At 45.3% G+C, this 24,644-nt stretch overlaps 1 protein-coding gene across 5 annotated transcripts in view; it reads right to left on the reverse strand.

Annotated features, from left to right (window-relative positions):
* CMTR1 (cap methyltransferase 1) overlaps positions 1-24,644 on the reverse strand; it is a 392,012-nt gene that overhangs the window by 316,326 nt on the left and 51,042 nt on the right. For 3 of the 5 annotated variants that reach the window (XM_053712701.1, XM_053712698.1, XM_053712700.1), the window contains exons 3-5: positions 17,855-17,992; positions 4,450-4,592; positions 3,928-4,086 (exon numbers count right to left, since the gene is read on the reverse strand). In XM_053712701.1, coding sequence (XP_053568676.1) covers positions 3,928-4,086; positions 4,450-4,592; positions 17,855-17,987 — 435 coding nt within the window. In that variant the 5' untranslated portion in view covers positions 17,988-17,992. Of the gene's footprint in view, positions 1-3,927; positions 4,087-4,449; positions 4,593-17,854; positions 17,996-24,644 lie in introns of all 5 variants that reach the window. The other 2 variants (XM_053712702.1, XM_053712699.1) reach the window with 1 other exon arrangement.

Below are 24,644 nucleotides of genomic sequence, written 5' to 3' on the forward strand. Positions count from 1 at the left end.
GTAGACATATAATGCCCTTGCTAAACAAAAGGCAGAATAGTCCTTATAGTCACCATTTTGAATGTTGGTATCCTTACATAACGATTCAATATTTTTAGATCCAGAACTGGTCTGAAAGAATTCTCCTTCTTTGGTACAATGAACAGATTTGAATAAAACCCCAGACCCCGTTCCAGATCTGGAACTGGCACAATTTCCCCAACCGACTCCAGGTCTGAAACACATTTCAGAAACGCCTGAGCCTTTACTGGGTTTACTGGAATGCGTGAGAGGAAAAATCTTCTCACAGGTGGTCTTACTTTGAAACCTATTCTGTACCCTTGAGAAACAATGTTCTGAATCCAAAGATTTTGAGTCGAATTGATCCAAACATCTTTGAAAAATCGTAACCTGCCCCCTACCAGCTGTACTGGAATGAGGGCCGCACCTTCATGCGGATTTGGGAGCTGGTTTTGACTTTCTAAAAGGCTTGGATTTATTCCAGACTGGAGAAGGTTTCCAAACGGAAACTGTTCCTTTAGGGGAAGGGTCAGGCTTCTGTTCCTTATTCTGACGAAAGGAACGAAAACGATTAGCAGCCCTATATTTACCTTTAGATTTTTTGTCCTGAGGCAAAAAAGCTCCCTTCCCCCCAGTAACAGTTGAAATTATTGAATCCAACTGAGAACCAAATAATTTATTACCTTGGAAAGAAAGAGAAAGCAACGTTGACTTAGAAGTCATATCTGCATTCCAAGATTTAAGCCATAAAGCTCCTCTAGCTAAAATAGCTAAAGACATATACCTGACATCAATCCAAATGATATCAAAAATGGCATCACAAACAAAGTTATTAGCATGTTGAAGAAGTTTAACAATGCTATAAGCATTATGGTCTGACAGTTGTTGCGCTAAAGCCTCCAACCAGAAGGTGGAAGCTGCAGCAACATCAGCCAAAGAAATAGCAGGTCTAAGAAGATTACCTGAACATAAGTAAGCCTTCCTTAGAAAGGATTCAAGCTTCCTATCTAAAGGATCCTTAAAAGAAGTACTATCTGCCGTAGGAATAGTAGTACGTTTAGCAAGAGTAGAAATAGCCCCATCAACTTTGGGGATTTTTTCCCAAAACTCTAATCTATCAGATGGCAAAGGGTACAATTTCTTAAACCTTGGAGAAGGAGTAAATGAAGTACCCAGACTATTCCATTCCCTAGAAATTACTTCTGAAATAGCATCAGGAACTGGAAAAACTTCTGGAATAACTACATGAGGTTTAAAAACTGAATTTAAACGCTTATTAGTTTTAATATCAAGAGGACTAGACTCCTCCATATCTAATGCAATCAACACTTCTTTAAGTAAAGAACGAATAAACTCCATCTTAAACAAATATGAAGATTTATCAGTGTCAATATCTGAGGCAGAATCTTCTGAACCAGATAGATCCTCATCAGAGATAGATAAGTCAGAATGATGGCGGTCATTTAAAAATTCATCTGAAATATGAGAAGTTTTAAAAGACCTTTTACGTTTACTAGAAGGAGGAATAACAGACAGAGCCTTCCGAATAGAATTAGAAACAAATTCTTTAACATTAACAGGAACATCCTGAACATTAGATGTTGAAGGAACAACAACATGTAATGGATTATTACTAATGGAAATATTATCCACGTTAGATAGTTTATCATGACAACTAACACAAACTACAGCCGGAGGAACAGTTACCAAAAGTTTACAACAAATGCACTTAGCTTTGGTAGAACCAACATCAGGCAGCGTCTTCCCAGAAGTAGATTCTGATCCAGGGTCAGGTAGTGACATCTTGCAATATGTAATAGAAAAAACAACATAAAAAGCAAAATTATCAAATTCCTTAAATGACAGTTTCAGGAATGGGAAAAAATGCAAAACAAAACAAGCCTCTAGAAACCAGAAGCAACTAAAAAGTGAGACTGAAATAATGTGAAAAAAACTGGCGCCAAGTATGACGCCCACATTTTTTGCGCCAAAAAAACGTCTGCAACAAACATGCGTCAAAAATGACACAACTACGTGAAAACTTCCGGCGCCAACTATGACGCCGGAAATGACGATAGTCTCGCACCAAAAATGACGCAATAAATTGAAGCATTTTCTGCACCCGCGAGCCTAACAGCCCGCAATTTAGAAGAAAAAAGTCAATTGAAAATTTTAAGGTAAGAAAAAATATTTAGTTCATATGCATTTTTCCAAAAAATTAAACTGACAGTCTGAAAGAAGGAACACTGATTATCCTGAATCATGGCAAATATAAGTTTAAAACATATATTTAGAACTTTACATATAAAGTGCCCAACCATAGCTTAGAGTGTCATAAATAAAATAAGACTTACTTACCCTAAGACACTCATCTACATATAGTAGATAGCCAAACCAGTACTGAAACGAGAATCAGTAGAGGTAATGGTATATAAGACTATATCGTCGATCTGAAAAGGGAGGTAGGAGAAGAAATCTCTACGACCGATAACAGAGAACCTATGAAATAGATCCCCTAGAGGAAGACCATGGTATTCAAATAGGCAATACTCTCTTCACATCCCTCTGACATTCACTGCACTCTGAGAGGAAAACCGGGCTTCAGCCTGCTGCGAATCGCATATCAACGTAGAAATCTAGCACAAACTTACTTCACCACCTCCATGGGAGGCAAAGTTTGTAAAAAACTGAATTGTGGGTGTGGTGAGGGGTGTATTTATAGGCATTTTGAGGTTTGGGAAACTTTGCCCCTCCTGGTAGGAATGTATATCCCATACGTCACTAGCTCATGGACTCTTGCCAATTACATGAAAGAAAGAAATTTAGTGAAATTCATATTTGGACCTGTGTGAGTACAATGTGTGAGTTCATTCTTCAGTTGTGTTTGTACCCAGAACTATCTATCCTGGGGCACCACCAGAAATAATACATGGGGGGAGGGGCCAAGAGTACTATAGGCAGAGTCTGGGTGTGTCAAGGCCATAGCTGGATGGGCTTAGGTCAGGTGGGTGGAGCTGGATAGACTCTTGAGGGAGTAGTGGAGAAAACAGACACAGTGGGGGGCACATCAGGGGCCATCCATTATACCAGGGTGGCTCCCCCGTGCAACACTGAGTTTATCTATGTGCAGGACTCAGGTTTCAGTGCAAATACAAAAAGATGATTGGCACAAACTCAAGCGTTAACAATAAGCAACCGAAGTGCTGGCATTTGAAAGTGAGACCTGCATTTATGTGTAGAATGGATAAACATTCCCATCTTAAAAGGGAAATTAAAAGCTTTGACAAATTCAGATTATAATCACATTTTAGTTTTAAAAAATACATATGACATAGTTTAAATAAATGTAACTGTAAATACTACACTGGTTTACAAAATGTCATACAATCTAAATGATTCATTACCTACTTGATTTATCCATTACAAATTTCTGATGTCTGCTTGCTGCTTAGTGATTCTGAGGGGCAATTTAAGCACACAAAAAAGAGAGTCTCGAGCAGCAGCTTTTACCAACTGGCTGTACCACTGCAGTGGAGGGCCGGTGGCTAAGTACAGGTAAAAAAAACTTCACTAAAACTATTTGAACTATTCGTTGGAACCACCTTAAATACAATACACTTTTTTTACATGATGAGTTTTGTGTCCCTTTAATATTGTGTTTCTTTTCCACTGCTAGAGAAGGCTCTAGTGCACCCATGGAATCACTGTGCAGCATGAAGATCGGTTCTTAATTTAATTGGGTTCATTGGAAAAAAAAACAGTTTGCAGATATAAATTACAGGAAAAGAAAGCAAAATAAATAATGTGCATTGCAAAGGTTTTCTTCACTGTGCATAAAAAGAATACGTTAATATATTTTGAGTTTTATTTCTCTAGAATCCCATTCAGGATTCTTCACGGATTATATATATCTTTAGTCTGACTCACCTCAGGCTCATCTCTCCAGTTCACATTCAACTGCTTCTCAAACCCTTTTAGTACCAGACCCAAACCTCTCCTGCCCTTCTGTTTGGATGTTTCAATAATTTCTCTTCGCCCTTGGCCAAATTTTCCCAAACCTTCACCCTCACGAAAGCCCATCTTGGCCTGAATGGAAAAAAAGAAGAAAAAGAATTTAACTTCTTCCAAACAAATAATTAACAAGTCAGACAAAATATCACTGTCTTGTTGCACAAGTGGTCAATGTTCTTAAAACACAAAACAGAAGACAAAGGATCACTTAAATGAATCAGACACTTTTCTATAAGTTTACATGAGCTGCTGCAATTTTCCACACACTATTTTACATCCCCAGTGGCTAAGAAATATAACATTACTTCTTTAATATATATATACTGTATGTTATGTATAATCTCGATGGGAAACTACAAATAATTTGATTTTATAATAAATAAAATGTACACATCTCCCAATTACGAACCTAGGAGAGCTTTTAAGTGAATGTTTTACCATGAGCTTTTGGGAGATGCTGGAATAATTAGAGGATGACCCCTCTGCTAGGGGGTCCGAACCAGTCACATTACTAGATGACCCAAAAACCGGCCTCTTTTCATCACTCTCACTGTCGGATCCGGTGCCACTCGTTGAAGATTCTGTAAGATGAAGAAAAAAAAGCATAAATCATGTTAAGTGCGTGACAGAGTTGCTCTGGGATCTCTGAATATCCCACAATTAGTGTAATATGTGAGAATGAGCTACTCTTGACTCTAAGTTTCACTTACTGTAATATGATTGATCTGCGGGGGGCTTGTATTTAATGATTGCTGCTCTGTGTGTGACTGATGCGCTGGGGTCTCACCATGTGTCACATGGTTACTGTAATGTGTGTGATTGATGCGCTAGGGTCTCACCGTGTGTCACATGGTTACTGTACTGTGTGTGACTGATGCGCTGGGGTCTCACTGTGTGTCACATGGTTACTGTACTGTGTGTGACTGATGCGCTGGGGTCTCACCGTGTGTCACATGGTTACTGTACTGTGTGTGACTGATGCGCTGGGGTCTCACCGTGTGTCACATGGTTACTGTACTGTGTGTGACTGATGCGCTGGGGTCTCACCGTGTGTCACATGGTTACTGTACTGTGTGTGACTCGTGTGCTGAGGTCTCACCGTGTGTCACATGGTTACTGTACTGTGTGTGACTCATGTGCTGGGGTCTCACCGTGTCACATGGTTTCTGTACTGTGTGTGACTGATGCGCTGGGGTCTCACCGTGTGTCACATGGTTACTGTACTGTGTGTGACTGATACGCTGGGGTCTCACCGTGTGTCACATGGTTACGGTACTGTGTGTGACTGATGCGCTGGGGTCTCACTGTGTGTCACATGGTTACTGTACTGTGTGTGACTGATGCGCTGGGGTCTCACTGTGTGTCACATGGTTACTGTACTGTGTGTGACTGATGCGCTGAGGTCTCACCGTGTGTCACATGGTTACTGTACTGTGTGTGACTGATGCACTGGGGTCTCACCGTGTGTCCCATGATTACTGTACTGTGTGTGACTCATGTGCTGAGGTCTCACCGTGTGTCACATGGTTACTGTACTGTGTGTGACTGATGCGCTGGGGTCTCACCGTGTGTCACATGGTTACTGTACTGTGTGTGACTGATGCGCTGGGGTCTCACCGTGTGTCACATGGTTACTGTACTGTGTGTGACTGATGCGCTGGGGTCTCACCGTGTGTCACATGGTTACTGTACTGTGTGTGACTGATGCGCTGGGGTCTCACCGTGTGTCACATGGTTACTGTACTGTGTGTGACTGATGTGCTGGGGTCTCACCGTGTGTCACATGGTTACTGTACTGTGTGTGACTCATGTGCTGTCACATGGTTACTGTACTGTGTGTGTGACTGATGCGCTGGGGTCTAACCGTGTGTCACATGGTTACTGTACTGTGTGTGACTCATGTGCTGAGGTCTCACTGTGTGTCACATGGTTACTGTACTGTGTGTGACTGATGCGCTGGGGTCTCACCGTGTGTCACATGGTTACTGTACTGTGTGTGACTGATGCGCTGGGGTCTCACCGTGTGTCACATGGTTACTGTACTGTGTGTGACTGATGTGCTGAGGTCTCACCGTGTGTCACATGGTTACTGTACTGTGTGTGACTGATGCGCTGGGGTCTCACCGTGTCACATGGTTACTGTACTGTGTGTGACTGATGCGCTGGGGTCTCACCGTGTCACATGGTTACTGTACTGTGTGTGACTGATGCGCTGGGGTCTCACCGTGTCACATGGTTACTGTACTGTGTGTGACTGATGCGCTGGGGTCTCACCGTGTGTCACATGGTTACTGTACTGTGTGTGACTGATGCGCTGGGGTGTCACCGTGTGTCACATGGTTACTGTACTGTGTGTGACTGATGCGCTGGGGTCTCACCGTGTGTCACATGGTTACTGTACTGTGTGTGACTGATGCGCTGGGGTCTCACCGTGTGTCACATGGTTACTGTACTGTGTGTGACTCATGTGCTGAGGTCTAACTGTGTGTCACATGGTTACTGTACTGTGTGTGACTGATGCGCTGGGGTCTCACCGTGTGTCACATGGTTACTGTACTGTGTGTGACTGATGCGCTGGGGTCTCACCGTGTGTCACATGGTTACTGTACTGTGTGTGACTGATGCGCTGGGGTCTCACCGTGTGTCACATGGTTACTGTACTGTGTGTGACTGATGTGCTGGGGTCTCACCGTGTGTCACATGGTTACTGTACTGTGTGTGACTGATGCGCTGGGGTCTCACCGTATGTCACATGGTTACTGTACTGTGTGTGACTGATGCGCTGGGGTCTCACCGTGTGTCACATGGTTACTGTACTGTGTGTGACTCATGTGCTGAGGTCTCACCGTGTGTCACATGGTTACTGTACTGTGTGTGACTGATGCGCTGGGGTCTCACCGTGTGTCACATGGTTACTGTACTGTGTGTGACTCATGTGCTGAGGTCTCACCGTGTGTCACATGGTTACTGTACTGTGTGTGACTGATGCGCTGGGGTCTCACCGTGTGTCACATGGTTACTGTACTGTGTGTGACTGATGCGCTGGGGTCTCACCGTGTGTCACATGGTTACTGTACTGTGTGTGACTCGATGCGCTGGGGTCTCACCGTGTGTCACATGGTTACTGTACTGTGTGTGACTGATGCGCTGGGGTCTCACCGTGTGTCACATGGTTACTGTACTGTGTGTGACTGATGCGCTGAGGTCTCACCGTGTGTCACATGGTTACTGTACTGTGTGTGACTGATGCGCTGGGGTCTCACCGTGTGTCACATGGTTACTGTACTGTGTGTGACTGATGCGCTGAGGTCTCACCGTGTGTCACATGGTTACTGTACTGTGTGTGACTGATGCGCTGGGGTCTCACCGTGTGTCACATGGTTACTGTACTGTGTGTGACTGATGCGCTGGGGTCTCACCGTGTGTCACATGGTTACTGTACTGTGTGTGACTGATGCGCTGGGGTCTCACCGTGTGTCACATGGTTACTGTACTGTGTGTGACTGATGCGCTGGGGTCTCACCGTGTGTCACATGGTTACTGTACTGTGTGTGACTGATGCGCTGGGGTCTCACCGTGTGTCACATGGTTACTGTACTGTGTGTGACTGATGCGCTGGGGTCTCACCGTGTGTCACATGGTTACTGTACTGTGTGTGACTGATGCGCTGGGGTCTCACCGTGTGTCACATGGTTACTGTACTGTGTGTGACTGATGCGCTGGGGTCTCACCGTGTGTCACATGGTTACTGTACTGTGTGTGACTGATGCGCTGGGGTCTCACCGTGTGTCACATGGTTACTGTACTGTGTGTGACTCATGTGCTGGGGTCTCACTGTGTGTCACATGGTTACTGTACTGTGTGTGACTGATGCGCTGGGGTCTCACCGTGTGTCACATGGTTACTGTACTGTGTGTGACTGATGCGCTGGGGTCTCACCGTGTGTCACATGGTTACTGTACTGTGTGTGACTGATGCGCTGGGGTCTCACCGTGTGTCACATGGTTACTGTACTGTGTGTGACTGATGCGCTGGGGTCTCACCGTGTGTCACATGGTTACTGTACTGTGTGTGACTGATGCGCTGGGGTCTCACCGTGTGTCACATGGTTACTGTACTGTGTGTGACTGATGCGCTGGGGTCTCACCGTGTGTCACATGGTTACTGTACTGTGTGTGACTGATGCGCTGGGATCTCACCGTGTGTCACATGGTTACTGTACTGTGTGTGACTGATGCGCTGGGGTCTCACCGTGTGTCACATGGTTACTGTACTGTGTGTGACTGATGCGCTGGGGTCTCACCGTGTGTCACATGGTTACTGTACTGTGTGTGACTCATGTGCTGGGGTCTCACCGTGTGTCACATGGTTACTGTACTGTGTGTGACTGATGCGCTGGGGTCTCACCGTGTGTCACATGGTTACTGTACTGTGTGTGACTGATGCGCTGGGGTCTCACCGTGTGTCACATGGTTACTGTACTGTGTGTGACTGATGCGCTGGGGTCTCACCGTGTGTCAAATGGTTACTGTACTGTGTGTGACTGATGCGCTGGGGTCTCACCGTGTGTCACATGGTTACTGTACTGTGTGTGACTGATGCGCTGGGGTCTCACCGTGTGTCACATGGTTACTGTACTGTGTGTGACTGATGCGCTGGGGTCTCACCGTGTGTCACATGGTTACTGTACAGTGTGTGACTGATGCGCTGGGGTCTCACCGTGTGTCACATGGTTACTGTACTGTGTGTGACTGATGCGCTGGGGTCTCACCGTGTGTCACATGGTTACTGTACTGTGTGTGACTGATGCGCTGAGGTCTCACCGTGTGTCACATGGTTACTGTACTGTGTGTGACTGATGCGCTGAGGTCTCACCGTGTGTCACATGGTTACTGTACTGTGTGTGACTGATGCGCTGGGGTCTCACCGTGTGTCACATGGTTACTGTACTGTGTGTGACTGATGCGCTGGGGTCTCACCGTGTGTCACATGGTTACTGTACTGTGTGTGACTGATGCGCTGGGGTCTCACCGTGTGTCACATGGTTACTGTACTGTGTGTGACTGATGCGCTGGGTCTCACCGTGTGTCACATGGTTACTGTACTGTGTGTGACTGATGCGCTGGGGTCTCACCGTGTGTCACATGGTTACTGTACTGTGTGTGACTGATGCGCTGGGGTCTCACCGTGTGTCACATGGTTACTGTACTGTGTGTGACTGATGCGCTGGGGTCTCACCGTGTGTCACATGGTTACTGTACTGTGTGTGACTGATGCGCTGGGGTCTCACCGTGTGTCACATGGTTACTGTACTGTGTGTGACTGATGCGCTGGGGTCTCACCGTGTGTCACATGGTTACTGTACTGTGTGTGACTGATGCGCTGGGGTCTCACCGTGTGTCACATGGTTACTGTACTGTGTGTGACTGATGCGCTGGGGTCTCACCGTGTGTCACATGGTTACTGTACTGTGTGTGACTGATGCGCTGGGGTCTCACCGTGTGTCACATGGTTACTGTACTGTGTGTGACTGATGCGCTGGGGTCTCACCGTGTGTCACATGGTTACTGTACTGTGTGTGACTGATGCGCTGGGTTCTCACCGTGTGTCACATGGTTACTGTACTGTGTGTGACTGATGCGCTGAGTTCTCACCGTGTGTCACATGGTTACTGTACTGTGTGTGACTGATGCGCTGAGGTCTCACCGTGTGTCACATGGTTACTGTACTGTGTGTGACTGATGCGCTGAGGTCTCACCGTGTGTCACATGGTTACTGTACTGTGTGTGACTGATGCGCTGGGGTCTCACCGTGTGTCACATGGTTACTGTACTGTGTGTGACTGATGCGCTGGGGTCTCACCGTGTGTCACATGGTTACTGTACTGTGTGTGACTGATGCGCTGGGGTCTCACCGTGTGTCACATGGTTACTGTACTGTGTGTGACTGATGCGCTGGGGTCTCACCGTGTGTCACATGGTTACTGTACTGTGTGTGACTGATGCGCTGGGGTCTCACCGTGTGTCACATGGTTACTGTACTGTGTGTGACTGATGCGCTGGGGGTCTCACAGTGTGGTCACATGGTTACTGTACTGTGTGTGACTGATGCGCTGGGGTCTCACTGTGTGTCACATGGTTACTGGATGCGGGTCTCACCGGTGTCACATGGTTACTGTACTGTGTGTGACTGATGCGCTGGGGTCTCACCGTGTGTCACATGGTTACTGTACTGTGTGTGACTCATGTGCTGAGGTCTCACCGTGTGTCACATGGTTACTGTACTGTGTGTGACTGATGCGCTGGGGTCTCACCGTGTGTCACATGGTTACTGTACTGTGTGTGACTGATGCGCTGGGGTCACACCGTGTGTCACATGGTTACTGTACTGTGTGTAACTGATGCGCTGGGGTCTCACCGTGTGTCACATGGTTACTGTACTGTGTGTGACTGATGCGCTGAGGTCTCACCGTGTGTCACATGGTTACTGTACTGTGTGTGACTGATGCGCTGGGGTCTCACCGTGTGTCACATGGTTACTGTACTGTGTGTGACTGATGTGCTGAGGTCTCACCGTGTGTCACATGGTTACTGTACTGTGTGTGACTGATGCGCTGGGGTCTCACCGTGTGTCACATGGTTACTGTACTGTGTGTGACTGATGCGCTGGGGTCTCACCGTGTGTCACATGGTTACTGTACTGTGTGTGACTGATGCGCTGGGGTCTCACCGTGTGTCACATGGTTACTGTACTGTGTGTGACTGATGCGCTGGGGTCTCACCGTGTGTCACATGGTTACTGTACTGTGTGTGACTGATGCGCTGAGGTCTCACCGTGTGTCACATGGTTACTGTACTGTGTGTGACTGATGCGCTGGGGTCTCACCGTGTGTCACATGGTTACTGTACTGTGTGTGACTGATGCGCTGGGGTCTCACCGTGTGTCACATGGTTACTGTACTGTGTGTGACTGATGCGCTGGGGTCTCACCGTGTGTCACATGGTTACTGTACTGTGTGTGACTGATGCGCTGGGTCTCACCGTGTGTCACATGGTTACTGTACTGTGTGTGACTGATGCGCTGGGGTCTCACCGTGTGTCACATGGTTACTGTACTGTGTGTGCCTGATGCGCTGTGGTCTCACCGTGTGTCACATGGTTACTGTACTGTGTGTGACTGATGCGCTGGGGTCTCACCGTGTGTCACATGGTTACTGTACTGTGTGTGACTGATGCGCTGGGGTCTCACCGTGTGTCACATGGTTACTGTACTGTGTGTGACTGATGCGCTGGGGTCTCACCGTGTGTCACATGGTTACTGTACTGTGTGTGACTGATGCGCTGGGGTTCTCACCGTGTGTCACATGGTTACTGTACTGTGTGTGACTGATGCGCTGAGGTCTCACCGTGTGTCACATGGTTACTGTACTGTGTGTGACTGATGCGCTGAGGTCTCACCGTGTGTCACATGGTTACTGTACTGTGTGTGACTGATGCGCTGAGGTCTCACCGTGTGTCACATGGTTACTGTACTGTGTGTGACTGATGCGCTGGGGTCTCACCGTGTGTCACATGGTTACTGTACTGTGTGTGACTGATGCGCTGGGGTCTCACCGTGTGTCACATGGTTACTGTACTGTGTGTGACTGATGCGCTGGGGTCTCACCGTGTGTCACATGGTTACTGTACTGTGTGTGACTGATGCGCTGGGGTCTCACCGTGTGTCACATGGTTACTGTACTGTGTGTGACTGATGCGCTGGGGTCTCACCGTGTGTCACATGGTTACTGTAACTGTGTGTGACTGATGCGCTGGGGTCTCACAGTGTGTCACATGGTTACTGTACTGTGTGTGACTGATGCGCTGGGGTCTCACTGTGTGTCACATGGTACTGGATGCGGGTCTCACCGTGTGTCACATGGTTACTGTACTGTGTGTGACTGATGCGCTGGGGTCTCACCGTGTGTCACATGGTTACTGTACTGTGTGTGACTGATGTGCTGAGGTCTCACCGTGTGTCACATGGTTACTGTACTGTGTGTGACTGATGCGCTGGGGTCTCACCGTGTGTCACATGGTTACTGTACTGTGTTGTGACTGATGCGCTTGGGTCTCACCGTGTGTCACATGGTTACTGTACTGTGTGTGACTGATGCGCTGGGGTCTCACCGTGTGTCACGATGGGTTACTGTACTGGTGTGTGACTGATGCGCTGAGGGTCTCACGGTGTGTCACATGGGTTACTGTACTGTGTGTGACTGATGCGCTGGGGTCTCACCGTGTGTCACATGGTTACTGTACTGTGTGTGACTGATGTGCTGAGGTCTCACCGTGTGTCCACATGGTTACTGTACTGTGTGTGACTGATGCGCTGGGGTCTCACCGAGTGTCACATGGTTACTGTACTGTGGTTGACTGATGCGCTGGGGTCTCACCGTGTGTCCATGGTTACTGTACTGTGTGTGACTGATGCGCTGGGGTCTCACCGTGTGTCACCTGGTTACTGTACTGTGTGTGACTGATGCGCTGGGATCTCACCGTGTGTCACATGGTTACTGTACTGTGTGTGACTGATGCGCTGAGGGTCTCACCGTGTGTCACATGGTTACGGTACTGTGTGTGACTGATGCGCTGAGGTCTCACCGTGTGTCACATGGTTACTGTACGTGTGTGACTGATGCGCTGGGGTCTCACCGTGTGTCCTACATGTTACTGGTACTGGTGTAGACTGATGCGCTGGTGTCTCACCGTGTGTCACATGTGGTTACTGTACTGGTGTTGTGACTGATGCGCATGGGGGTCTCACCGTGTGTGTCACATGGTTACTGTACTGTGTTGTGACTGATGCGCTGGGGTCTCCCCGTGTGTCACATGGTTACTGTACTGTGTGTGACTGATGCGCTGGGGTCTCACCGTGTGTCACCATGGTTACTGTACTGTGTCGTGACTGATGCGCTGGGGTCTCACAGTGTGTCACCATGGTTACTGTACTGTGTGTGACTGATGCGCTGGGGTCTCACTGTGTGTCACATAGTTACTGGATGCGGGGTCTCACCGTGTGTCACATGGTTACTGTACGTGTGTTGACTGATGCGCTGGGGTCTCACCGTGAGTCACATGGTTACTGTACTGTGTGTGACTCCTGTAGCTGAGGTCTCACCGTGTGTCACATGGTTACTGTACTGTGGTGTGACTGATGCGCTGGGGGTCTCACCGTGTGTCACATGGTTACTGTACTGTGTGTGACTGATGCGCTGGGGACACACCGTGTGTCACATGTTACTGTACTGTGTGTAACTGATGCGCTGGGGTCTTCACCGTGTGTCACATGGTTACTGTACTGTGTGTGACTTGATGCGCTGAGGTCTCACCGTGTGTCACATGGTTACTGTACTGTGTGTGACTGATGCTCTGGGGGTCTCACCGTGTGTCACATGGTTACTGTACTGTGTGTGACTGATGTGCTGAGGTCTCACCGTGTGTCACATGGTTACTGTACTGTGTGTGACTGATGCGCTGGGGTCTCACCGTGTGTCACATGGTTACTGTACTGTGTGTGACTGATGCGCTGGGGTCTCACCGTGTGTCACATGGTTACTGTACTGTGTGTGACTGATGCGCTGGGTTCTCACCGTGTGTCACATGGTTACTGTACTGTGTGTGACTGATGCGCTGGGGTCTCACCGTGTGTCACATGGTTACTGTACTGTGTGTGACTGATGCGCTGAGGTCTCACCGTGTGTCACATGGTTACTGTACTGTGTGTGACTGATGCGCTGGGGTCTCACCGTGTGTCACATGGTTACTGTACTGTGTGTGACTGATGCGCTGGGGTCTCACCGTGTGTCACATGGTTACTGTACTGTGTGTGACTGATGCGCTGGGGTCTCACCGTGTGTCACATGGTTACTGTACTGTGTGTGACTGATGCGCTGGGTTCTCACCGTGTGTCACATGGTTACTGTACTGTGTGTGACTGATGCGCTGGGGTCTCACCGTGTGTCACATGGTTACTGTACTGTGTGTGACTGATGCGCTGAGGTCTCACCGTGTGTCACATGGTTACTGACTGTCGTGTGACTGATGCGCTGGGTCTCACCGTGTGTCCATGGTTACTGTACTGTGTGTGACTGATGCGCTGGGGTCTCACCGTGTGACACATGTTACTGTACTGTGTGTGACTGATGCGCTGGGGTCTCACCGTGTGTCACATGGTTACTGTACTGTGTTTGACTGATGCGCTGGGGTTCTCACCGTGTGTCACATGGTTACTGTACTGTGTGTGACTGATGCGCTGAGTTCTCAACCGTGTGTCACATGGTTACTGTACTGTGTGTGACTGATGCGCTGAGGTCTCACCTCCGTGTGTCACATGGTTACTGTACTGTGTGTGACTGATGCGCTGAGGTCTCACCGTGTGGTCACATGGTTACTGTACTGTGTGTGACTGATGCGCTGGGGTCTCACCGTGTGTCACATGGTTACTGTACTGTGTGTGACTGATGCGCTGGGGTCCTCACCGTGTTGTCACATGGTTACTGGTACTGTGTGTGACTGATGCGCTGGGGTCTCACCGTGTGTCACATGGTTACTGTACTGTGTGTGACTGATGCGCTGGGGTCTCACCGTGTGTCACATGGTTACTGTACTGTGTGTGACTGATGCGCTGGGGTCTCACCGTGTGTCACATGGTTACTGTACTGTGTGTGACTGATGCGCTGGGGTCTCACAGTGTGTCACATGGTTACTGTACTGTGTGTGACTGATGCGCTGGGGTCTCACTGTGTGTCACATGGTTACTGGATGCGGGTCTCACCGTGTGTCACATGGTTACTGTACTGTGTGTGACTGATGCGCTGGGGTCTCACCGTGTGTCACATGGTTACTGTACTGTGTGTGACTCATGTGCTGAGGTCTCACCGTGTGTCACATGGTTACTGTACTGTGTGTGACTGATGCGCTGGGGTCTCACCGTGTGTCACATGGTTACTGTACTGTGTGTGACTGATGCGCTGGGGTCACACCGTGTGTCACATGGTTACTGTACTGTGTGTAACTGATGCTCTCTGGGTCTCACCGTGTGTCACGATGGTTACTGTACTGTGTGTGACTGATGCGCTGAGGTCTCACCGTGTGTGTCACATGGTTACTGTACTGTGTGTGACTGATGCGCTGGGGTCTCACCGTGTGTCACATGGTTACTGTACTGTGTGTGACTGATGTGCTGAGGTCTCACCGTGTGTCACATGGTTACTGTACTGTGTGTGACTGATGCGCTGGGTTCTCACCGTGTGTCACATGGTTACTGTACTTTGTGTGACTGATGCGCTGGGGTCTCACCGTGTGTCACATGGTTACTGTACTGTGTGTGACTGATGCGCTGGGGTCTCACCGTGTGTCACATGGTTACTGTACTGTGTGTGACTGATGCGCTGGGGTCTCACCGTGTGTCACATGGTTACTGTAATGTGGTGTGACTGATGCGCTGAGGTCTCACCGTGTGTCACATGGTTACTGTACTGTGTGTGACTGATGCGCTGGGGTCTCACCGTGTGTCACATGGTTACTGTACTGTGTGTGACTGATGCGCTGGGGTCTCACCGTGTGTCACATGGTTACTGTACTGTGTGTGACTGATGCGCTGGGGTCTCACCGTGTGTCACATGGTTACTGTACTGTGTGTGACTGATGCGCTGGGGTCTCACCGTGTGTCACATGGTTACTGTACTGTGTGTGACTGATGCGCTGGGGTCTCACCGTGTGTCACATGGTTACTGTACTGTGTGTGACTGATGCGCTGGGGTCTCACCGTGTTGTCACATGGTTACTGTACTGTGTGTGACTGATGCGCTGGGGTCTCACAGTGTGTCACATGGTTACTGTACTGTGTGTGACTGATGCGCTGGGGTCTCACTGTGTGTCACATGGTTACTGGATGCGGGTCTCACCGTGTGTCACATGGTTACTGTACTGTGTGTGACTGATGCGCTGGGGTCTCACCGTGTGTCACATGGTTACTGTACTGTGTGTGACTCATGAGCTGAGGTCTCACCGTGTGTCACATGGTTACTGTACTGTGTGTGACTGATGCGCTGGGGTCTCACCGTGTGTCACATGGTTACTGTACTGTGTGTGACTGATGCGCTGAGGTCTCACCGTGTGTCACATGGTTACTGTACTGTGTGTGACTGATGCGCTGGGGTCTCACCGTGTGTCACATGGTTACTGTACTGTGTGTGACTGATGCGCTGGGGTCTCACCGTGTGTCACATGGTTACTGTACTGTGTGTGACTGATGCGCTGGGGTCTCACCGTGTGTCACATGGTTACTGTACTGTGTGTGACTCGTGTGCTGAGGTCTCACCGTGTGTCACATGGTTACTGTACTGTGTGTGACTGATGCGCTGGGGTCTCACCGTGTGTCACATAGTTACTGTACTGTGTGTGACTGATGCGCTGGGGTCTCACCGTGTGTCACATGGTTACTGTACTGTGTGTGACTGATGCGCTGGGGTCTCACCGTGTGTCACATGGTTACTGTACTGTGTGTGACTGATGCGCTGGGGTCTCACCGTGTGTCACATGGTTACTGTACTGTGTGTGACTGATGCGCTGGGGTCTCACCGTGTGTCACATGGTTACTGTACTGTGTGTGACTGATGCGCTGGGGTCTCACCGTGTGTCACATGGTTACTGTACTGTGTGTGACTGATGCGCTGGGGTCTCACCGTGTGTCACATGGTTACTGTACTGTGTGTGACTGATGCGCTGGGGTCTCACCGTGTGTCACATGGTTACTGTACTGTGTGTGACTGATGCGCTGGGGTCTCACCGTGTGTCACATGGTTACTGTACTGTGTGTGACTGATGCGCTGGGGTCTCACCGTGTGTCACATGGTTACTGTACTGTGTGTGACTGATGCGCTGGGGTCTCACCGTGTGTCACATGGTTACTGTACTGTGTGTGACTGATGCGCTGGGGTCTCACCGTGTGTCACATGGTTACTGTACTGTGTGTGACTGATGCGCTGGGGTCTCACAGTGTGTCACATGGTTACTGTACTGTGTGTGACTGATGCGCTGGGGTCTCACTGTGTGTCACATGGTTACTGGATGCGGGTCTCACCGTGTGTCACATGGTTACTGTACTGTGTGTGACTGATGCGCTGGGGTCTCACCGTGTGTCACATGGTTACTGTACTGTGTGTGACTCATGTGCTGAGGTCTCACCGTGTGTCACATGGTTACTGTACTGTGTGTGACTGATGCGCTGGGGTCTCACCGTGTGTCACATGGTTACTGTACTGTGTGTGACTCATGTGCTGAGGTCTCACCGTGTGTCACATGGTTACTGTACTGTGTGTGACTGATGCGCTGGGGTCTCACCGTGTGTCACATGGTTACTGTACTGTGTGTGACTGATGCGCTGGGGTCTCACCGTGTGTCACATGGTTACTGTACTGTGTGTGACTGATGCGCTGGGGTCTCACCGTGTGTCACATGGTTACTGTACTGTGTGTGACTGATGCGCTGGGGTCTCACCGTGTGTCACATGGTTACTGTACTGTGTGTGACTGATGCGTTGGGGTCTCACCGTGTGTCACATGGTTACTGTACTGTGTGTGACTGATGCGCTGAGGTCTCACTGTGTGTCACATGGTTACTGCACTATAAGTGACTCGCGCTGAGGTCTCACCGTGTGTCACGTGGTTACTGCACTATAAGTGACTCGTGCTGAGGTCTCATGATGTGTCACATGGTTACTGCACTATAAGTGACTCGTGCTGAGGTCTCATCGTATGTCACATGGTCACTGCACTGTGACTCATGTGCTGAGCACTTACCTTGCGTCCCATGGTTACTGCACTGTGTGTCGTCATCGGAGGTAGAGCTCAGATTCAGTCCCAGCTCTTCTATTCGCTTTTTATGCCGGTTATGGGTATTGCTTTGCAGCTCAGACTCAGCTCTTCTTTTCATTTTTACTGCTGAAACAAAATGACATTGGTTGGAAAATGACACAAGTGTGTGAGAGCCGAGCTAGACATAAAGTGACAAGTAAAAAATATGTGTAAAACAAATCAGCAGCCTCTGTTATAGAGAATCTCTGATGGACAGCGAGAACTTGTTTTAAAGCAGAATAAGGAAAACAGTTCTGCTTCTGCATTGACATCTTTGCAAGACCAATCTCTATGTAAAGCTCCTGATAACTGGATAGTTAAAGGGACATTAAACAAAAATGTAATTTCCCATAAAGGGCTAGATTACAAGAGGAGCTCTAAATTATCGTGCGCCCGTAAATAACCAGCCATTACAAGAGGCTGGTTTATGCTACCACAAGCTCATGGGAGCAATTAGCGCTCCAAACATTAACCAAAGATCAGATCTCTGGTTAATTTTAAAAATGTCCCCCAATTGCTGGTCTTTTTTTAACCCCTTAACGACCAGCGACATACCCTGTACATCGCTGCAGTCCTGGGCTTCTCTCTGCCGTGATCTCGCTATTTTTAGCGAGATCGCACTATTTCTGCATGCCCCATGAGTGGGGCACTGCAGAAATAGGTTTGCAGAGTTACCGATGCAGAGAGGGCCACTCTGTGTCATCGGACAGTGGTGGTGCCGATCGTTGGTGGGTGGGAGCCATTGCTGGGAGGCGGGTGGGCGGCCCATCGCCGGTGCACGTTCCTGATCGGTCACGTATCAGACGTGAGCGTGCAAGGAGGCGGGGCTCAGGGGCGGCGCGCATGGTAATCAATTACCGATCGAGGGAGAGGGGATAAATGTTTGGAGGGAGAGGGGAACATTTTTGGGAAAGGGATCTGGGAGGGGGAGGGGGGTAGGATATTGGGGGGGGGAAGCTACACTACAGAAAATTAACTTTGTATATATAAGATGGCGGCCAATAGATCGAGGGGGGAGGCTTAGAGAGCTGTTTGGGGGGGATCAGGGCGGTTGGTGGGTAATGGGGGATCCTACACTTTAGTTAAAATATATTAAAAAAACAAAATCTTTAAGAAAAAAATAAAACTTTATTGTTATACTGGCAGACTTTCTGCCAGTACTTAAGATGGCAGTGACAATTGTGAGGTGGGGGAGGGAAGAGAGCTGTTTAAGGGGGGTCAGGGAGGGATCAGAGGGTGGGATGTGTCAGGTTGGAGGCTGATCTCTACAATAAAGCTAAAATTAACCCTAGAAGCTACCTAATTAACCCCTTAACTGCTGGGCATAATACAAGTGTGGTGCGCAGCTGCATTTAGCGGCCTTCTAATTACCAAAAAGCAATGCCAAAGCCATATATGTCTGCTATTTCTGAACAAAGGGGATCCCAGAGAAGCATTTACAACCATTTGTGCCATAATTGCACAAGCTGTTTGTAAATAATTTCAGTGAGAAACCTAAAGTTAGTGAAAAAGTTAACGATTTATTTTTATTTGATCACATTTGGCGGTAATATGGTGGCATGAAATATACCAAAATGGGCCTAAATCAATACTTTGGGTTGTCTACTACACTACAATAAAGCTAAAATTAACCCTACAAGCTCCCTAATTAACCCCTTCACTGCTGGGCATAATACACATGTGGTGCGCAGTGGCAATACTTTGGGTTGTCTACTAAAATATATAAATACATGTCAAGGGATATTCAGGGATTCCTGACAGAGATCAGTGTTCTAATGTAACTATGCCAATTTTGGAAAAAAGTGGTTTGGAAATAGCAAAGTGCTACTTTATTGCCCTATAACTTGCAAAAAAAAGCAAAGAACATGTAAACATTGGGTATTTCTAAACGCAGGACAAAATTTAGAAACTATTTAGCATGGGTGTTTTTAGGTGGTTGTAGATGTGTAACAGATTTTGGGGGTCAAAGTTAGAAAGAGTTTTTTTCCATTTTTTCATCATATTTTATATATTTTTTATAGTAAATTATAAGATGTATTGTATGTACGTATTGGGTACTTGTAAAGCGCGGCTTATCACCCGTAAGGGTCTCAAGTTAGTTGAAATGCAAGTTAGTTATTACTTTTATGTAACCGTACAATCGCACTGCTCAGTTAAGTGTACGTGCTTAGTTATTGCAAGTCCAGAGCTGCGAGCTAACTGTGCAAAGACGTCATTTATTACTTTTATGTAAACATATCACAATCGCTTCTGCTCAGTTAAGTGCATTGCCTAGAAGCATTAATTTATATGACGTCTCAGTAGTGTTAAGATGATTTAAATTTATATGTCTAAATACAAATCAGCACACGATTGAATTGAGATCATAAAGCTTTAGCTTGCCTTCATTGGTAATATAGTTTGTTCCCTAGGTAATAACTATATTGTCAACTAATATTTTTGAGTATGACATGAGCTACCTTTGCATTATATCAAATAACTATACGGTTACCTCTAACATAAGCTTACCCAGCTCCGCTCAGATTTAAGCCATTATCTACCTGTCAATCAGCACCGCAGTATATGAGAGGATCACTTGACTAGCGAGTGTTAACAAATTAGTTTATTATTTTTTGCTTTAGACATTCTTTGCTTGTGATGATATATGAGAACACTTAGACTTTAAGCGGTCTATGATTTCAGACATTTATATTTATTTTGAATGGGAATATCTATCTAGATTCTTTCTATTTTAAATTTTTACTAAAATTAACGGCTTAAGAATATTTACTATTATTTGCCTATCATATATCTATGAGCAGTGGCTTGTTATTCATCCCAGCAGCCTCATTTAGCTTTAATAAGTAATATCTGTCACCCCACTCCAAACAGGCTCCTAAGAGTGTTTGTGTGTTTTTCCTATTTTAATTTGTGTTCTTAATAAAAGTTATATTTTAACTACTCATAAGTTGTAACTATTTATTCAAGATTATATATCAGTTTGTTTATCCAAGTGTCTGATATTCTATCAAGTGACCCTTCTTGGAGATTCCACATTAACCCCTTGAGTGCTATATATGTAGTCTTTTTTCAAGTGTGAGCCGCTTGGCCTCTCTTGTAAGTTCCAATTAATGCTTTTCACTACATAGCACCACACTATCCCATTATTTAATATAGAGACATAGTTCACCTACTACACAGGGGAACACAAAGGTGCAGTATATTTTGCCAGTAGTGCCATTGGTCCTTTTTTTGTTTTTGAAGGATCTCAAGGCGCTGCTCATTATTCGACCTTGGAAGGATGAAAAGGCTGAGTGGACCTCGCCGGGGATCGAACCTGCAACCCTTGGGTTGCTACAGAGCTCAGCCACAGTGCATTAGCATGCTGAGCTATCTGTCATAAGATATTATGAAAATAATGGTATCTTTAGAAAGTCCATTTAATGGCGAGAAAAACGGTATATAATATGTGTGGGTACAGTAAATGAGTAAGAGGAAAATTACAGCTAAACACAAACACCGTAGAAATAATAGCCCTGGTCCTTAAAGGGATGGTAAACTCTATGTTACTCGTTTATATGACGCAAGACAGGCTTACTTCAATGCAATCCGTTTTATGCATGCGCAATATTTCTTTAGCATTGCAATTTGGCCATCCAATCAGGATTGTTTAAATCTGATGACTAATTTGTGCGTTCATGTGTTGGGAACGCATGCGCTTATTCTAATTTTCAACACGGCACGCAAAAGTAAACAGTGAATCGTGTAGTATTGTCAAACGATTCATTATTTATTTGAAAGAGTGCCAGTAAGTACGCTGCTGAACTTGTTGTTTTGATGAAATAAAAATTCTATGTTTTTAAAACTAAATAAAATAATTTTTTACTTACTTAAATTTTGTTATTATAAACGTTTGCTTGTATTATAGGGGAGAGATGTCTCGCACACTCGAACACGTAATTTTTTTTATTCACACTGAACCAAGTAAACATTGAATCTCGTGACTCAATGTTTACTTGGTATACGTCACTATCCAATATGCGCATGCGTTAAAAATAACTGTTGGGAGCGCGCAAATTGTATTTTGTGCAGAGAGGGTGTAGGCAAGAGAAGCGTCCAGTTTAGAGATGCAAGCAAATAAGAGGGGCGGAGCAATGCGGCGATAAAAGGGTCGGTAAATATGTATAATTTATTGTAAAAGTACATATTAAAAGTTAAAATGAGTATGCGGTTTAATATATATAGTATTGAATATTTGAAATATGTCAATTACAAATAACGGAGTTTACCATCACTCCATCACTTTAAGGGGAAGAAATTTAAAACTGTCCTTGTCCTTAAGGGGTTAATTAAATAAAATGTAGCATTTTTAGATTTTTAAAACATAACTGCACAAAGCATTTTTAAGAGGTTAAATTGAGCGGAAGTGGGGTGTTAGAAAAAAAAAAACGGCACTGAAAAGTGCCTTTACATTGCAGTCTATGGGGATTGTGTTATTCCTATATCTATATGCTTATTATATACATAGATATTTGTGTGTTACTATGTGTAAATATTTATATACATAGATATTTGTGTGTTACTATGTGTATATATATATATTTATATACATAGATATTTGTGTGTTACTATGTGTATATATATATATTTATATACATAGATATTTGTGTGTTACTATGTGTATATATATATATTTATATACATAGATATTTGTGTGTTACTATGTGTATATATTTATATTTATATACATAGATATTTGTGTGTTACTATGTGTATATATATATATATTTATATACATAGATATTTGTGTGTTACTATGTGTATATATATATATTTATATACATAGATATTTGTGTGTTACTATGTGTATATATTTATATATATAGATATTTGTGTGTTACTATGTGTATATGTTTATATATATAGATATTTGTGTGTGACTATGTGTATATATTTATATATATAGATATTTGTGTGTTACTATATGTATATGTTTATATACATAGATATTTGTGTGTTACTATGTGTATATATATATATATATATATATTTATATACATAGATATTTGTGTGTTACTATGTGTATATATTTATATATATAGATATTTGTGTGTTACTATGTGTATATGTTTATATATATAGATATTTGTGTGTGACTATGTGTATATATTTATATATATAGATATTTGTGTGTTACTATATGTATATATTTATATACATAGATATTTGTGTGTTACTATGTGTATATGTTTATATACATAGATATTTGTGTGTGACTATGTGTATATATTTATATATATAGATATTTGTGTGTTACTATATGTATATGTTTATATACATAGATATTTGTGTGTGACTATGTGTATATATTTATATATATAGATATTTGTGTGTTACTATGTGTATATATTTATATACATAGATATTTGTGTGTTACTATGTGTATATATTTATATACATAGATATTTGTGTGTGACTATGTGTATATGTTTATATACATAGATATTTTACATTTTCTGCCCATCTTTGCACAACTTACCTCCTTCGCTGCACTAGGTTCTCAGCTGTGTCTGACAGCTTGAGAACTAGGCTCCCATTGGAGTCTATGGAAGAGCACTCTCGTGAGTGCAAAGCTTCAGTGCAATGCAAAGTCAAGTTCGCATTGCACTGAACCTGTAATACCAGCGCACATTTGCGTGCGCAGGTAATATTGAGTGAAGCACAAATATTGCACTCGCGCAAGTGCAATTTTGCGCTCCACTCGTAATCTGGCCCAAAATGTTTAAAGGGACAGTCTACACGAGAATTTTTATTGTTTTAAAAGATAGATAATCCCTTTATTACCTATTCCCAAGTTTTGCATAACCAACACAATTATAATAATACACATTTTTCTACCAAAGGAGCAAGGGGGGCTGGGGGTCCCTGATTTATACAAATACCGACAGGCCACCCTCCTACATAAATTAATAGATTGGAGCACCAACAATGAACACAAACAGTGGGTTCAACTAGACAGAGCAATTTAGGCACTACGGCTTGGCTACAACCAGACCATAGGCCCAAACAAGCCATACATAACCATCTGTTGAGGGAGTTCTTTAAGGTCTGTGACTCCATTTTTTATGAAAAACAGTGATATCTCCACTAGTATATCAACTTTATATCACCACTAGTATATCACCTTTATATCTCCACTAGTATATCACCTTTATATCTCCACTAGTATATCACCTTTATATCACCACTAGTATATCACCTTTATATCTCCACTAGGATATCACCTTTATATCACCACTAGTATATCACCTTTATATCTCCACTAGGATATCACCTTTATATCACCACTAGTATATCACCTTTATATCACCACTAGGATATCACCTTTATATCACCACTAGTATATCACCTTTATATCTCCACTAGTATATCACCTTTATATCACCACTAGGATATCACCTTTATATCTCCACTAGTATATCACCTTTATATCACCACTAGTATATCACCTTTATATCACCTCTAGTATAGCACCTTTATATCTCCACTAGTATATCACCTTTCTATCTCCACTAGGATATCACCTTTATATCACCACTAGTATATCACCTTTATATCTCCACTAGGATATCACCTTTATATCACCACTAGTATATCACCTTTATATCACCACTAGTATATCACCTTTATATCTCCACTAGGATATCACCTTTATATCTCCACTAGGATATCACCTTTATATCACCACTAGGATATC

The sequence above is a fragment of the Bombina bombina genome, chromosome 4 (assembly GCF_027579735.1).
Source record: "Bombina bombina isolate aBomBom1 chromosome 4, aBomBom1.pri, whole genome shotgun sequence".
In the NCBI taxonomy this organism is placed as follows: Eukaryota; Metazoa; Chordata; class Amphibia; order Anura; family Bombinatoridae; genus Bombina; species Bombina bombina.